This window comes from Chaetomium globosum, genomic scaffold, assembly GCF_000143365.1.
Source record: "Chaetomium globosum CBS 148.51 scaffold_2 genomic scaffold, whole genome shotgun sequence".
NCBI classification, from domain to species: domain Eukaryota; kingdom Fungi; phylum Ascomycota; class Sordariomycetes; order Sordariales; family Chaetomiaceae; genus Chaetomium; species Chaetomium globosum.
In genome coordinates, this window is record NT_165977.1 from 3,350,524 (window position 1) to 3,365,166 (window position 14,643).

Sequence of the window (14,643 nt, forward strand, 5' to 3'; positions counted from 1 at the left end):
ATTACCATACAGCGAACTCGCCAGCATCAAACTAATAGCCATCTACCCGCACGTGCATGCCCGTCCCCATGCCCGTCCGCCTCCCAAACCCAGGTTGCGGTACAAACGGATTCGAGTCCCCAAACGGCGGGCCGACGTCAATCCCTGAATCCCTTCGTCGGATAAAATCGTCTCTGATCCTCTCCTCCTCATCCCGCCTCAGCCGCTCGGCACGAATGTCCCTCTCCCTATCTGCGTCCCTACCAGCATCCCTTACCCACGCCCTAGTAGGTGGTGTCCCGTGAAATTGCCCGTTTCTGCCCTGCCCATAGAACTCGTCGTCTCCCAGACCGACACCATCCCGCTCGTCCAGCCGCAGCCGATCCATATCCCGCTCTAGCCCCTTCCTCCCCGCACCATCGCGGGGCACGGCATACCCATTCGAGGGGCGGACGATTCTAAAACCAGAGCGCGGACCACGGTGCGACTGAGGAGGAGAACGCGGCCGAACACGGTCGAGGCTTCGGCTTCGGTTCCTTTCCCTGCCCCATTCTCCTCCGCGCCGCCCCTTCTGCCTGTCGCTATCCCAGCCCCGATCGGGTTGGCGATGACGGTCCCCGCTCGGGTACCGATGCCGATCGCCGCCCCGGTCCAGACTCCTGCTTTTGCTTCTGCTTCTGCTTCTACTTCTATCCCTGGTCTGGCCCCTCCCGCTGCGCTGCCTACCCAGACTCCGGGATCTGCTGCTTCGGGTCCGGCTCCGGGTCTTTCCCCGGTGCCGTTCCCTGTCCACGCTGCGCGACCGGTCTCGGTCATGATGGCCACGGCGACGGCTCCGGCGCGGTTCATGACTCCTACTCCTGTTCCTCTCGCCGCCCTCGCGATCCCGGCGCCGATTCACGCTCCGGCTCCCCTCCCGGCGTCGGTCCCGGGTATTCCGGTCCCGATCGAGGCTCCGAGAGCGAGAGCGCGATCGGGACGCAGACCGGGATGTGGATGTGGACCGGGACGGGGACCGTCTTCCTCTGCCCCTGTTGTTGTTGTAGTCATCGCGGTCGCGGTCACGGTCATGGCCGCGGCCACGTCCTCGACCGCGATCCTCCTGTATCACGACCGGCGACGCCCCTCGCCTTCGGCCTTCGGCCTTGAGCGGCACAGCGGCGGCGACGACACGCTCGGCTACTCGTTCGGCCATATGCAGGGCTTCCTCGTGGATGTCTGCGCGGCCTTTGGCGTAGGCTTTTGCGTAGAGGGCGGTGGGGTTGAGGGCGGGGTTTTGTGGTAGGATTTGGGATGGGTTGCCCTCGGTGTTTCCTGCGTTTCCTGAGTGTCTTGGGTGCATTACCGGGTTCGGGCCGTTTACTGGGTTGCCGGCCAGGTTTACCGGCTGGTTGGGATTCGTTTGGCCCATTCCGTTCATCCCGTTCATGGCCCCGGGATTGCGTGGGGTCATGTTCGGAGGTGGGTGGGAGCCGGGTCCCCCGGGGAACCCTTGCCCATTCTGCCCCGGCGCAGGTTCGGGATTGTGTTGACCTGGGGGAGGGGTTGGATTGGGCTGGCTTGGGAAAGCGGTTGGGTTATGTCCTGGAAGCCGCCCTTGAGACTGGGCTCCCGCCGGCGGCGGCGGCGGCGGCGGCGGAAACTGGGCTGGTCCTGTTGGTCTTGGTCCAGTTGGGACCAGAGCCGGTGGGGGCTGTGAAGGGGCGGCAGGTGGTACGGCATCGGCCATGTTTGCGTTTCCTGGTACTGGCCGAGGGAACCCTGGCCCCGGCGCCGGGTTTGGCATGTGTCGAGGGAGGGGCTGTTGATTAAGGACCGGAATTGTGTGTTGACGTCCCCCCAGATCAGGTCGCCGCTCATGAGAACGCTGTGGCTGAATATGAACCTCTCCCTGGGGCTTGCCGCGGCGGAACTTGGGCTGGATACCGTAGTGTGCTGGGCTCTCCCTGTAGCGTGAACTTTGCCGTGGCCGACCGAAGAAGTCACGGCTAGAGGCGTACGAGGGGGTCGAGGGGGACGTGTAATCTGTGTCGTCGTCTGCGTCGGAGAAGACTGTGGAGGAGGTTGACTCGTCTGTACTGAACGGGCTACGAGCGCGGTTCCGGATGGGTGGGGATGGGCGACGGTGATGTGATGAGCGCTGGTGGGAAGGAGCTCGCCTGACGGGCGAGTTGGGGGGTCTCCGAGGAGGAGCCTGGGCGGGGGCCGTTCTTGGATCGTGGGCGTAGGCCTGAGCTTGGTGGGCCGGGTTTGGACCTCTAGTCTCGGTAGGCCTTGGAGGAGGCTGGAGCGGCGGGTTTTTTAGCTGAGGTGGTGGGATACCCTGCTGGGGCGGAGGGTTATTTTGTTGGGGCGGTGGGATATTCTGCTGAGGCGGCAGGTTGTTCATCTGGGGTGGGGGAACATTCTGCTGGTGCGACGGGGGATAGTATCCCGTTCACGGGCTGAGTTGCTGGCAGGGAAATACGCTTGCTGCATATCCGCAATGTGGATGTTGTGCTGAGAATTAGGTGGCGGCAGAATAGAGAAGAGGTCAATCTCAGGTCTCGGCGCCCTCTTGAAATAAGCCGTGATACTGACTCGCTCGGTGGTGGTCTTCTTGGGTTGTTTTGGCTTGGAGTGTGGCTTGGAGTGCGGCTTGGAGGACACCCTGGCGGCACCAGACCGGCCGGCGTCCTCCTTACGGTGCTTGTCCTTCCTCCGCTCCCTCTCTGTTTCCCCTTCCCGCTCGCTCTCCTTGGGTTTCTCCTCGAGTTCATCGTCCAGCTGAACAAGCGCCGTTTCGAACGTCTCGTCATCCCACTCTTGCCGCAGGCTGAGAAGGGCCAGCTCGACCTGGCGTCTCTGATCCTCGGTAAGATCCCTCTTCTTCTCCGTTACTGAGGTGGTAGTCTGGTCGAGCTTGCGGACTGCGCGAGCGGCTTCCTTCTTTGTGGTACTCGGGTCTGGTCTGAACTGTACACGGGCCCAAGAAGGCTTTCGTTTTGTACCGTCACTAGCGTGACGGCCCCCTTCGTCTCTCACGATGCGAATTATACAGTATTGAGAGTGCGCCTCACGTTCTTTTCTCGCGAAGCTTCCTCGTTCGTTAGAGGCCGCTCCTTGCGAAGATCGGAGATCTCGACATGAGCATCAGGCTGCGCTGTAGCATATTGTCGTTGCCGCCACTGTGCCGTTGATGCAGGGGCTGGCGTTGTGTAGTACTGCTGCCCGACTGGCGAATGGGGGTGGTATTGTTGCCCGCCGGCGTTTACGGTCCGGGATGGCTGTTGGCCCAACGTGGCCTTGGTAACCATGTGTTGCAAGGACGGCAGGTTGGTTGACTGCTGGGTTGTAAGAAGGCCGCTGAGGCTGGGCCTCATGGAGGGTGATAAATTCTTCTCCGGGCATTTTGACTGTGATATTGCAGGGTCGAACAAAAAGGGGTATCTTAAGCCCCAAAGTATTGGGGAAGGTTGGAGCCCTGGGAGAAAGAGAAAATTCTTCTGCCCCTTTTGGCAAAGGCGTCTAGGGCGGAGTGGGAGTGACTTATACCGGGTGGATGACAGGTGAATAGATGGCCCTGATATTAAACCCCCAGAATCACAGCAGATCAATCATGAGATGGCATGGGGTAGATCGAGGCGCAGCAGGAACTGTCACGTTCAGGAATGCGGAGAAAGACAGTCATAGAGATGGGGCAAGGCCTTGGGAGCTAGATATATTGCCCGTCTTGAGGGTAGCTAGAGACGAGCCTCTGATGTTACGCAACCAGACAGCCAATCCAGATGCGAAAGAAGGTGTGTCATCCTGTTCTGTGGGCGATTGTGAGACTCGGAATGTACGGCAGGGACTTGGAGGGATGAGGGGTGAGGGATGGAGGGACGAGGCAACCAGACACCATCCACCATCCTTACCGATAGCATATTCATCAACTGCCGCATCGTGTATTGTGGCGTAAGCTGCCAGCGAAGCTGCAGATCGAGGCTCTCGCCTTTTGCCTCTCGATCCTCGGAAGCTGGGCAAAGAAGGTGCATGAAACATGGTGGGCGGACCAGTTTTCAAGAGTGCAAGGTGGTTGCCTCTTAGAGCTGCTCTGCTTGACCGGGCAATAACGAGGCAGACAGAGATAGAGGAAGGCTGGGGTCGGGCGTATAAGCACTCAGTGCAACAGGCTGGGCCGTGTCTGCCGGATTTCAGTTTACCAGTACCCGCCTCCATCGAGATCGGATACGGCTGGGAAGGCTCTGCTTGGAAAACTGATAGAAGGAGCCACTCGGAAAGTATGGCGTGCTGCGCCGTAGCTCGCTCTCTCCGTCCTCGTCAACCCCGCATTCTCAGCTTTTCCCTCGAGACCTGTCGTCAAAACTTGCCAAACCTCGCTTGGTCATACACATGTATTACTTAATGCCCGAGCGGTGCGGTGCGGCTCTGCAGGATGATCTGAAGGGTTTCCACTTTTGGCTTGTCTTGGGCTCTCCTTGGTGATACATGCGATACCTGTTGCGAAGCAGGGCAATTGCGCTCAGTTGCACAGCAGATGTGGTTTTGGATGACTTCGTAATGAGGGCATGTAGGATGCGTGCTGGGGATGTCTGATGAGCCGAGTGGTGTTGGTATGTGTTCTGATTCAGGGTGGTTCAGTTTCTTCGACAGCCTTGCTTTTTGATATATCTTGGCTTATCTTGGTTGCCGAATGGTTGAGATGAATCCCGCATCAACCCCGCGTTGGTGACCGAGGTGAGGGGAACAAGCCCGAGAAGAGCATAGCTCTCACCCTCGTTCAATGACAGCTTCACTCTTTATGACGCGCCTCGTTGTTCCCTACTTCCATCCCGTTTACTGCCCACTCTTTGCCGCCTTCCAAATTACATGCAGATACCCGCAGCGTCCAGTTGACACACTGCCCACTCAGCATAATCCAGTGGCTTCGTCGTTTGAAGCTGGATATGCATTGGCATGCAAGTTAACATGAGGGATGCACCGCCCGGTAAAAGCACCCAATAAAGCACTAGAGTATACGTACGGCATCGGCATCTCATCCGTTAGTTGCCCGGTTACCAGCGCTTGCCGCCCGGCTGCGGAGGAGTCCTCTTCGACGTTACATCTCCCCATGGCAAGGGTGACACACATTGGGATAGTATACACATCACATTCAGGGCGCGACGCCACGCTGCTTGCTTTGCCTTGTATTCCGGTTGGCTCTTGTGATGCCATGGCCGGGCTGAGACCAGAACGCCGAAAAGGGGCAGAATCAAGGATCGAGCGGCAGGACTGGAGCCTCGACTGAGTGGCTGGAGGGGAGTAGGCTGCCTCGTGAGGCTCGGGGCATTCCATTTGTCATATCAAGAGGAAGATCAGCCCTGATCGCAGCTATCGTACCACTCTTCTAACGCCACACAAGGCAACTATGTTGGGATTTCTCTTGGTTCCCTCCTAGTTCCTAGATCAGAAGATGTGTCTCCCATTGCCCGTGGTTCGCGGTCAACCACAGCGCAAATCGTTGAGAGATGGTGCAGGCCGTCGTTGCGAGTCAAACCAACCAAGCTGGCCAACTCCTCAGGTGTGCGTTGTTCCGTGAAACCCCAAACTACCTAACGGGTCCATTAGATCTATCCATTCAAACATGAGAGACCGCCAAAACACTGTTCTCTACCCAGATACCACGGCTTCGGCATGAAGGGAACATCTAAGCGGAGAGAAGACCTAACCCAGTTCCTTATCCCCGCGGTTTCCAAGCGCACGACGCGCAGCATCGCATCCCAACGCGGTGCTATAATGAATAGACTCAAACAGGACCTCACCCAGTCCGTACCACCTTTATCTGCAAAAAGAATCCTAACACACAAGCCATCCGAGTATTCGTATCACCAACGTGACAGGAATCCAAAACCCCCTTAACCCCTTTCGGCCCCGGTAACGACGGTGATGACGGGGACGGATCAAAAGCCCCGAAGTCGACTCCCGCATCATCACCGCGACACAGACACACACACCAGACAGACGCTAAGGCACTCGACAAGAACCGAGAGGGGCTGATGCAAGGAGCCCGTCAAAAAAGCGATGCTGTCCAACCCTCCAACCCCCGCCAACACACAACAGCTACAGGATCCAGGTAGGTTAGGTAGCACAGGGGGTTAATTAATCAGCTAACCAACATGTCCCAAGCTAACCTCATAGCATCACCGACCTCGCACTCAACAACCAAGCCAAAACCCAATCTCAATCACGAGACAACCAGCGTGATCAGTCACAGGCACGTTCCCTCCGATAGACCGGCTACACAGGTTCCTCTTCCGTCATCCCACACCCACCACACTTGATGCCTGAGAGTACACACCCCCCCGCAAAACGCCAACGCTGTGCGTCAACTCGACTCAACCCGTCACAGCCCTACCCCTTACCCCCTGATTCTGACGTGTTACCATGCCACAAGCCTAAGCCCGGCCGGGTTTACCGACCCCGTTGTGCAACAAGAGGGCCAACTTGAACGAGAAACACCAACAAAGAAGCAGGGAATCGAAGGATACTCGTCACGAAAAACACCCACAGTATGGTTAATTGTCCATGTCAATGCAAAGCACCCCATGATTACGAGCAAAGTGTCTGATTCCTAAGCCTAGAACCCTATCCGATGAACGCCTGCCCCTTACCCACCATAACAATAGCCTAAGCATTCCCAATTCTGTACATGTTCATAGTCAAACAGCGGCATCAATGCTCGCTCTTGCCACCGCAACCCCTGTTCTCTCACTCGGATTTGCCCTCCGAGTCGGCGCCATCCTCACCGCAGCTATTTTCGCAGTCAGAGCCATCGTCCGAGTCGTTGTTTTCGTCTGATCCGTCGTCCGAGCCCGACTCATCGTCCGAGCCAGAGTCATTGTCCGAGCCAGAGTCATCGCGGGACTCATCACCACGGTGATCCTCGGGGCAAGACCGCCGCTGGCAAGCTTCATTGTTCTGGCTGTTGGCAACATGAGGGCAAGAACTGTCGTGGCATTTACTGGGACGTGTCTGTTTGAGAGTGCAGACCCCGTCGTGGCAGTGTGTCCTCCTTCTTCTTGTCGCCGCAGGACTTGGTGTTGCAATCCTCGACAACCTTTTCCTTCTCGTTGCATGAGTCATGATGGCAGTTGTCTGAGCCACAAGAATTGGCCTTGCAGTTGTCCTGTTTGTTGTCCTCTTTGTTGTCCTGTTTTAGGTCACAAGATTCACCCTTGCAATCATCCTGCTTTGAGCCGCAAGAATCGCCGTGGCATTCCTCCTCACAAGGAACCGGAAGGGGGATTTGCGGCTCACAGATCGACCAGGTGGGCTGGTGGAAAGGAATCACGGGGATCGCCTCGATCTCGGCATCGTGTCCCTTGTGTCCCCTGTGGTGCCCATGGTGCTTCTTCTTCTGGGGGATGACCTGGCGCGAGCTGACGTGGTACTTCTCAAAGACCCAGCAGGAGTGCAGAGTCTTGGTGTTGTAGTGTCCGCCAAACTTGCGATGGTCTTTGCTCACCGAGGGGCGGGGCACTTCCTTGTGGTGGTGGGAGCGCTTGCCAATCTTGCCAATCTCGTTGTTGTGTCCCTCGTCCTGGTGCTCGTCATACCCACCGTGCTCGCCGAATCCAAAGTGTTCGTCGCGGGCCCATGAGTGAGCAAAGTCGTTGCCATGGCCACTGTGGATCTGGGGATGCATAGTTAGTGGGCGACCAAGCAAGGCAAGGGATGATCGAGCTCACTTCAAGCTTGTTCACGTCACCATGGCCAGCCACCTCGTACTTGGCGCCCAGCTCCCCCGACCCGGTGAACTGGTCGGGACGGTCGAAGCTCGCGTGTAAAGGCCACTCCATCTTGGCGGGTAAAGACAGCCAGTCGATCTGGCCGTGGCCAGCGTACTCCCAATGTGACTGGTTCCCAGAGGCACCATGGGACTGCTCGATGGCGTCGTTGTGGGAGCCGCCGGAGGCTGAACCGTGCGACTCGCCATGTTCAAGGGCCCAATCGACCTCAACTTTGCACTTGATCCCGTGATGGGTGTTGGCAAGGAGCGGAAGGAGTGTTGACAAGTGGGCCGTGGTCTTGGGGCAGTCATCCTTGGCTACCCAGTTCCAGAGAAATGACCAGCTGTAGAGGCTGATCGTACGTGTCGTCTCGAGCCTCTTCTTGTGGTGACCGTGATGGCGGTGGCCCTCCTCGTGGACTTCGGTGAAGTCAATCTCACTGGAGCAGGTAACACGGTGTGAGCCGCGTGCTGTCTTTGGACATGTCGAGCCTGCGATGACAACTGTGGGACAGAGGAGGGCGGCGACGAGGCCGGCCGAGAGTGCCGACTTCATGATATCGGTTGACAATCCGAGAATGGAAAAGCTGGTAAGAGCAAATTAAGTAAAGGAAACAATGATGAGATGCTCAAATGACCAAAAATGGGATTGATGTTGAGGCGTGGATGAAGATTGTTGGAATGGAAAAGGAAGAGGTCCAGGAATGCGATCAGAGAAGAGATTAAATGCTCGTCTCTGAGCATGGAACTCCTTCCAGGTACATTGTGGTCTGATGCATTGTGGTATGAGTATTGGAAGGGGCAGGTTCACATCAGAGAAGGTGGCTTGGGAAGACCTTAGATCTGGGAAGGGGCAACAACGCATTTTATAAAGAGAATAGGGAGACATGAGTTGTCGAGCATCGGGTAGGTGCGAGGTGCCAGATTACACTGCCCAAGGAACTCCATTGGAGGCATGTGCGATTTGCGCGCTCGGCGGGCACTTGACAAGAGCGGGAGAAAGCTCTTTCTATATGGATAACCCTGCCGCAGTAAGTGTCTAATAGGCAAGGCAGCTACGCTGGTGCCTGTCTCAGGACCATGGAAGGCCAGGTGCACTGTATAACTTGTATATCCGAATACATTCATGTTGTTGAAAGTAGTAAGAAAGCTGATTATCCTCCACTCAGGAAATCGCTGCTGACGAGTGTATTTGAAATGGCTAGTGTGCCTTTCACAGCAATCACGAACTGACCGATGCCTCCATTTCAACCACCTGTCCCTTCTTCCCCTTCTCCCGGACAAAATACCACGTATCCAAGATCCTATCCTCATCTTGCCCCGTCCGCTGCACAAAAGTCCCGTATAACCTCCACCCATGCCCCTCTATCAACTCCAGCAGCCGCATCACCATAATGCGCACCGCGTTGCCCGCCGCCTCCCCCCTCGACCGCCACGGCTTGCCCTTGAGCTCAAACTCAAACGAATCATGACTCCAATCACCCTTCTCAAAACACCCCATCTCCTGCAGCGTCTTCTTCACCCCCGCGACCAACAACCCGAGATGGTCATGGTCATGCTGGCTATCCTCCCCATCCGCGTCGTACACCAGGCGCAGCTTGTCCGTCCGCATGGGGGCTACAACGAGCCACTCCACCGGGGGCAGCGCACCCGCACCCGCCACCCCCTCGACCCGCGCGCGGCTCCGAAAAAACAGCGTGTCCTTGGAGGTATACCGCTTGCTGCACAGCACGGACGTGACCAGCTCCCAACCGTGGCGGTACAGCACGGCGAGCACGCCGCGCATGAGGCGGATGCCGCCGACGTGCTGCTGGGTGCCGAAGTAGCCGAAGGGCCGGTCCTTGCACTTGTACTCGAACGACAGTCCCCCCCCAGTAGGGGGCGACGATGAGTCGAGACCTGGCGGCCAGGCGGTGATAATGGCGGGCTCGAGGGCGGCGGCGAGGGAGGGGGGAAAGTTGAGGAAGCGGATGGTGTCGGATTTGTGGAGGGAGACGGTTGCGTAGCTGCTGGAGGGGAGGGTGGATGTGGAGGTCGGGGCGAAGGGGGAGGTGGGGGGTGAGTGAGATGAGGACATGGTTGGTCCTTGTGGTGTTGTGTGTTGTGAAGTTACTTTGATGAGTAACTACCTAGGTACCTAGGCAATCATGGGATGGATAACAAGAAATGGGACGACAGCCAGGTGAGAGATGGGATGAGGTGAGTGGGACTAAATACTCTCGAAACCACAACGTGAGGCTGATTCTTTGAGTCGCATTATCCTATCATCTCCAACCTTCTGCAAGCCCTGCAGAACACCACAGATAATTTCTCACCGGGTGCATGGATCACTTCAGCTTCAACATCATCACTGCGAGATGTGAGGCTCATGGTCGGTCACGAACGCGGAACCGGAGCTCGGTTAGGTATGATGCACCTGGTCATTTTAGACCCCTGGAATCCCTAGGCTCAAGGCCCTCCGCAATCTGCTCGGTTGTGTCGACTGACCAGAAACAGCTCGATGAACTTTCCAATACCACTGAGTTATTCCCAATCAGGTTCTCAGTTAGCAGCATGAGACTGCTTGAAGGGCAGCGCTGCGGAAGAATGCCAAGAAGACCGTCCTCCGTATCTCGTTTCGACCGCTCATTGGAGCCTTTAACCCACAAAAACTTGGTCTGAAAACAAGCCACCCAAGCCACTCAAGCTTCAGACGGACCCACATTTGATTCCCCGCAGATGGATGGTGAAATGGTGGAGGCCCGAGCTTGGCTCGCTTGGTTCCCCGGCAACCAGTTGTTGGCCTTGGCATCCCCAGCTGACGGCAGGGCCAACGCATCGAAGGGTCCAAGGGCACCACCGAGGTTCTCACTTTTTTGGAGGCTGTTTCTGCCATGGGCAAGATGACGATGCAAATCCGCACCACGGCCGTCCTCTCTTTCTAAGACAACCTAGAGACTTATTTCCCCACGAGCACTAGTTATCCATGTGCAAGACAGGAGCACAATTGCGTCCAATCACTTATACGCCTGACAGCCCGATTGCCCCGCCATTCCTTCTTCCACCGCCAAATTGACGGGATTCATTGCCGGGGGTTGGTCGTCGAGGGTCCAGATAAAAAAGCCCAGCATTTCACAATTGCAAACTGCACAATCTTTTGACAGCTCGGTGTCCCGACTGCGGATTACTCTGCTTCACACCACTCCCCAACCCGCCCGCGCTGGGCTCCATCGCCGCGCATCGCCGCAATGGCGCCGGCAGACAACCTCTCCCCGCCGGGGTCGAGTTCCTACTCTTCCGACACCCTGACGGTGGGCGATGGAACATGGGATTTCACCAAGAACACATTCCTGCTACCCAACCTTGTAGGGCTGAATTTTGACACTATGCGCTACAATGGTATGTGGGCCGGACCCTACCGAGATATCCTAAGCCAGCACCACTAACACCAGGGCCGCATAGGAATGGGGAACCGCTTTGCGACACTGACGGAGTATCACTCGCTGATTCTTGGCCACGGCGTCCTTGCTGCGATAACGTTCCTCTTCATCGTCCCCATAGCCGTCTTACTAGCCAGGTTCTACACCCGCCAGCCGGGGAGCGCCGTCCGCTACCACGCATATCTGCAAATCCTGCGCCGTCGGCCTCACCACCGTTGTTTTTGTCCTCGGGTTTATTGCCGTCGGTCCACCACGCAACTTGACGAACCCCCACCATGGCATTGGCGTCGCTATCTATGTCCTCATCCTGCTCCAGGCCTTTGGCGGCCGCCTCGTTAGCAAGATCACTGGCCGCTCGTTTCGGCTACACGTCCACCGCTGGTTTGGCCGAGCCATCACGCTGATGGGTATCGTTCAGGTGCCCCTGGGTCTCACGCTCTACGGGTCGCCCAAGCACCCTGTTCATCCTTTACGCTGTTTGGATGGGCTTCCTGCTAGTGCTCTACTTCATCCTGGACTACCGCGACTACGGCCGTCGAGATTACAACAGAGGCCGTGCCCACAGCAGCCATGTTGGTGCCGGGGACGAAAGTAGCCGAGTCACCGAGAAATCGGGCGGCATGATGAAGTGGCTCGGGCCACTCGCCGCCGGCGCGGGAGCAATAGCACTGTTACGGGGCCGCAAGAAGAACAAGGACACCGAACGAGGCTTGAGTCGCAGCCCCAGCCCGGTGGGTCGTCCGCACCGCGCGACTGTCATTTCCTCACGGCGAGAATCGGATAGCTACTACGACGAGAAACATCCAGACCAACGCCGTGTGAGCGGCGTAACCAGCGGGGGCGGTGGAGGCGGCTTCATGAATAAGATTTTTGGAGTCGGCGCCGGACTGGGCGCGGGGGCGCTAGTCGCCAAGATGATGAACCGTGGAGACAGGCGCCACGACGATGAATACTCGGCCGTCGCGACCGACACGCCTAGCCGTGTACGCAGGCACCCGCCGCCAAGGAGCGAGTTCACCGAAAGCGAGTTTACAGACTTGACCGAGGACACCCGAAGATATCCGAGCCGCCGCGATGCAGAATCATCCATCCTTCCGCCCCCTCGCCCACCGGCTGGCGGTGGTAGACCGACGAGACCTATGACCCCGCAGCGTTCGCACGCGGCTACGTCTCGATTTGACAGCACGATCGATGGCTCAGATTACTCGTCTTATGTTAGCCCCTCTAGGAGAGCCTCCGAGCCGGCGCGAAAGAATAGCGGCGGTGGTGTCGGAAAGGGGCTCCTTGCCGGCATGGGGTTGGGATTTTTGGCCAAAATGGGCAAGGACAGGCGGGATAGGAGGGAAGAGGAACGATTGAGGGACGAAGAAGACAGGCGGAGAGAGGAGGAGGAGGATAGGAGAGCAGGGCGCCGGAACTCAAAGTACACGGGCGACGGGTACCCCACCCCAACCAGACAAGGATCAAGACGGCGACCACATAGGCCCCCACCGTCCGGAATCACCGCCACCGAGACCATGACGGGGACCATGACGGGGACCATGACAGGAACTTCAGTGTTCTCGGAGGAATCATCGATTGAGCCGCGCGGCAGTACACCATATGATCCAGCGCCGCCGGGTATGCGGCCACCTCCTCCAGGCTCAGTCCCCGCCCCTGGTGCCCCTCCTGCGCCGGGAGCCTTTGCCGGAGGGCCACCCCCAGCGCCCATTCCGGTTGCAGGCACCATGCCCGGGCCTCCTCCACGGTACGATGCGGCGGAACCAGTGTCCATGCCACCAATCCCGCCAGACCCGCATGGGATCTTCCACCGCGACTCGGACGGCAGCGAAGCCTACGGCGCCACCGCCCCCGTCCGCAGCCGCAGTAGCCGAAGACGGCGCGAAGTCGACCCGGCCATCGCGGCGGCCAACGCTTCCGCTAGCGCCCTAGCCCTCGAGGAAGAAGAGCGCCGCCGCCGGGGGGAGCGCCCCCACCAGAGTCCCATCAGCGTAAGCCTGCGCGTGGCCGACGACGACCCCAACCGATTCACCTTCCGGCGCGTCGCCGAGGGAGAAGCCGTCGGACACTCAGGCGGCAGCGGCCGCCCCCGCCGCCGGGCCGATTCCGTCAGCAGCCAATCAGGCAACGAGACCCCCACCGCTGCCAGCGCCGGCAGGAGCTATCGCCGCGACCGCCGGGAGTCGACCAGCCGCGGCCGCGCCGAGACCGCCGCCGAGCAGCGCGTCGAGGGAGGAAACACCACCGGCACATCGGCCGACGAGCTGGACCCGCCGAACCCCGCCTTCGCGAGACGCGCCGGCGGCAAGGACTCGGCGTACTATTCCGGGGGGGCCGGTGCTGCGGCTGGCGGTGCGAGCGGTAGTGGTGGTGCTGCGGGCCCGTCGGGCGCCGTGCCTGCTGCCGGCGCGACCATCTCCACGCTGGACAGCCCTGCGGGGCTGATGAGCCCTGGTGGCAGCCATGCTACGTTTACGAGCGTGCCGATGACGGATGCGGGCGCCGCGGCGGATCGGAGGCGCAGGAGGAGGTTGGAGCGCAGGGATGGGAGTCGGCAGCCTACGAGCGTGGATTATTCGTGATTGGCCTGTTGGTAGGTGATCACGCGACGTGAACGTGGTGCGGGCGGTTGGAGGTGGTTGTGATTTGGCATGGCGTTGTTGATTTTTTTAGGTAGGTTGATGAGACACTCCATTGTATTGTCTTTGATGAGGGAGTGAGAGTGGATGCGAATTATTTTCTTTGTATCGTGTATAGTGGGTGAAGATGGGCTGAGGGAAGATGTTGTTGGTATGATGTGATGAAGGGAGGGTGGGGGAATGAACGTGTGCCTTCATGTCGAGATTGCAATGACATTTTCTAAATACCCGCGCGATGTAAATATGTAGATGAATTTCCTTGCGTTTTAAGTTGGGGAGATCAAAAAATGGAATTTCCAAGGTGTTTCATGTCTTGGGGCTTCGATTGCTTTGCTAAAGAACCGTTTCGGGGTTGTTAGTGGGGAGGGCCTCAAAATGTGGTTCAAGATCCAAAATGCGGTTCAAGATGTTCGAGTCTGGGCTTCAATTGCTTCTGTGAGGAAACCGTAGTTATTAATCGGGGAGATGTTCAAGAGGTTCAAGTCTGAGACCCAACCGCCAGAAGGTGCTTCAACATCAAGATCAACAGGATGTTGAGCAAAAAAGACAAAAAAGCTCACCGAGCCAGCTTCCTGGTAAACCAGGCCGGTGGTCGGCTAGGAAAAACCACAATCGCAAGAGGGCTACTTTCACGTGCAATCTAAGATTGGTGCCGAAACCATGCAGCTCATTGAAAGAGTTTTTACGAACATCAGCGTGTCTCGAACAAGCGACCCCTCGACCGGAGGACCGGCGGAGCTCGGAAGCAGATTCGAGACTTCTTTAGGCTGGAGACCTCCGCCAGACCGCTAGGCCCTTGAAGAGGTCGGGTGATATTTGGGACTCCGAATCTGGTTGATGTACCCAGTAGGGTGGG

At 57.9% G+C, this 14,643-nt stretch overlaps 4 protein-coding genes across 4 annotated transcripts; 1 reads left to right on the forward strand and 3 right to left on the reverse strand.

Annotated features, from left to right (window-relative positions):
• Nucleotides 1-31: 31 nt before the first annotated feature.
• CHGG_03184 (uncharacterized protein) lies at nt 32-3,341 on the reverse strand (the record flags this gene model as incomplete). Its single annotated transcript, XM_001229699.1, has 3 exons — nt 32-2,389; nt 2,560-2,934; nt 3,039-3,341. 3 exons carry the CDS (start codon nt 3,339-3,341, stop codon nt 32-34), a joined length of 3,036 nt encoding a protein of 1,011 aa, XP_001229700.1.
• Nucleotides 3,342-6,708: 3,367 nt separating this feature from the next.
• Nucleotides 6,709-8,285, reverse strand: CHGG_03185 (uncharacterized protein; the record flags this gene model as incomplete). Its single annotated transcript, XM_001229700.1, has 3 exons — nt 6,709-6,751; nt 6,963-7,633; nt 7,689-8,285. 3 exons carry the CDS (start codon nt 8,283-8,285, stop codon nt 6,709-6,711), a joined length of 1,311 nt encoding a protein of 436 aa, XP_001229701.1.
• Nucleotides 8,286-8,951: 666 nt separating this feature from the next.
• CHGG_03186 (uncharacterized protein) lies at nt 8,952-9,806 on the reverse strand (the record flags this gene model as incomplete). The annotated part of the gene is made up of 1 exon (XM_001229701.1): nt 8,952-9,806. The coding sequence occupies one exon, from the start codon at nt 9,804-9,806 to the stop codon at nt 8,952-8,954; it is 855 nt and encodes a 284-aa protein (XP_001229702.1).
• Nucleotides 9,807-10,956: 1,150 nt separating this feature from the next.
• On the forward strand, nt 10,957-13,730 carry CHGG_03187 (uncharacterized protein; the record flags this gene model as incomplete). Its single annotated transcript, XM_001229702.1, has 2 exons — nt 10,957-11,107; nt 11,647-13,730. The coding sequence occupies 2 exons, from the start codon at nt 10,957-10,959 to the stop codon at nt 13,728-13,730; spliced, it is 2,235 nt and encodes a 744-aa protein (XP_001229703.1).
• Nucleotides 13,731-14,643: the final 913 nt, after the last annotated feature.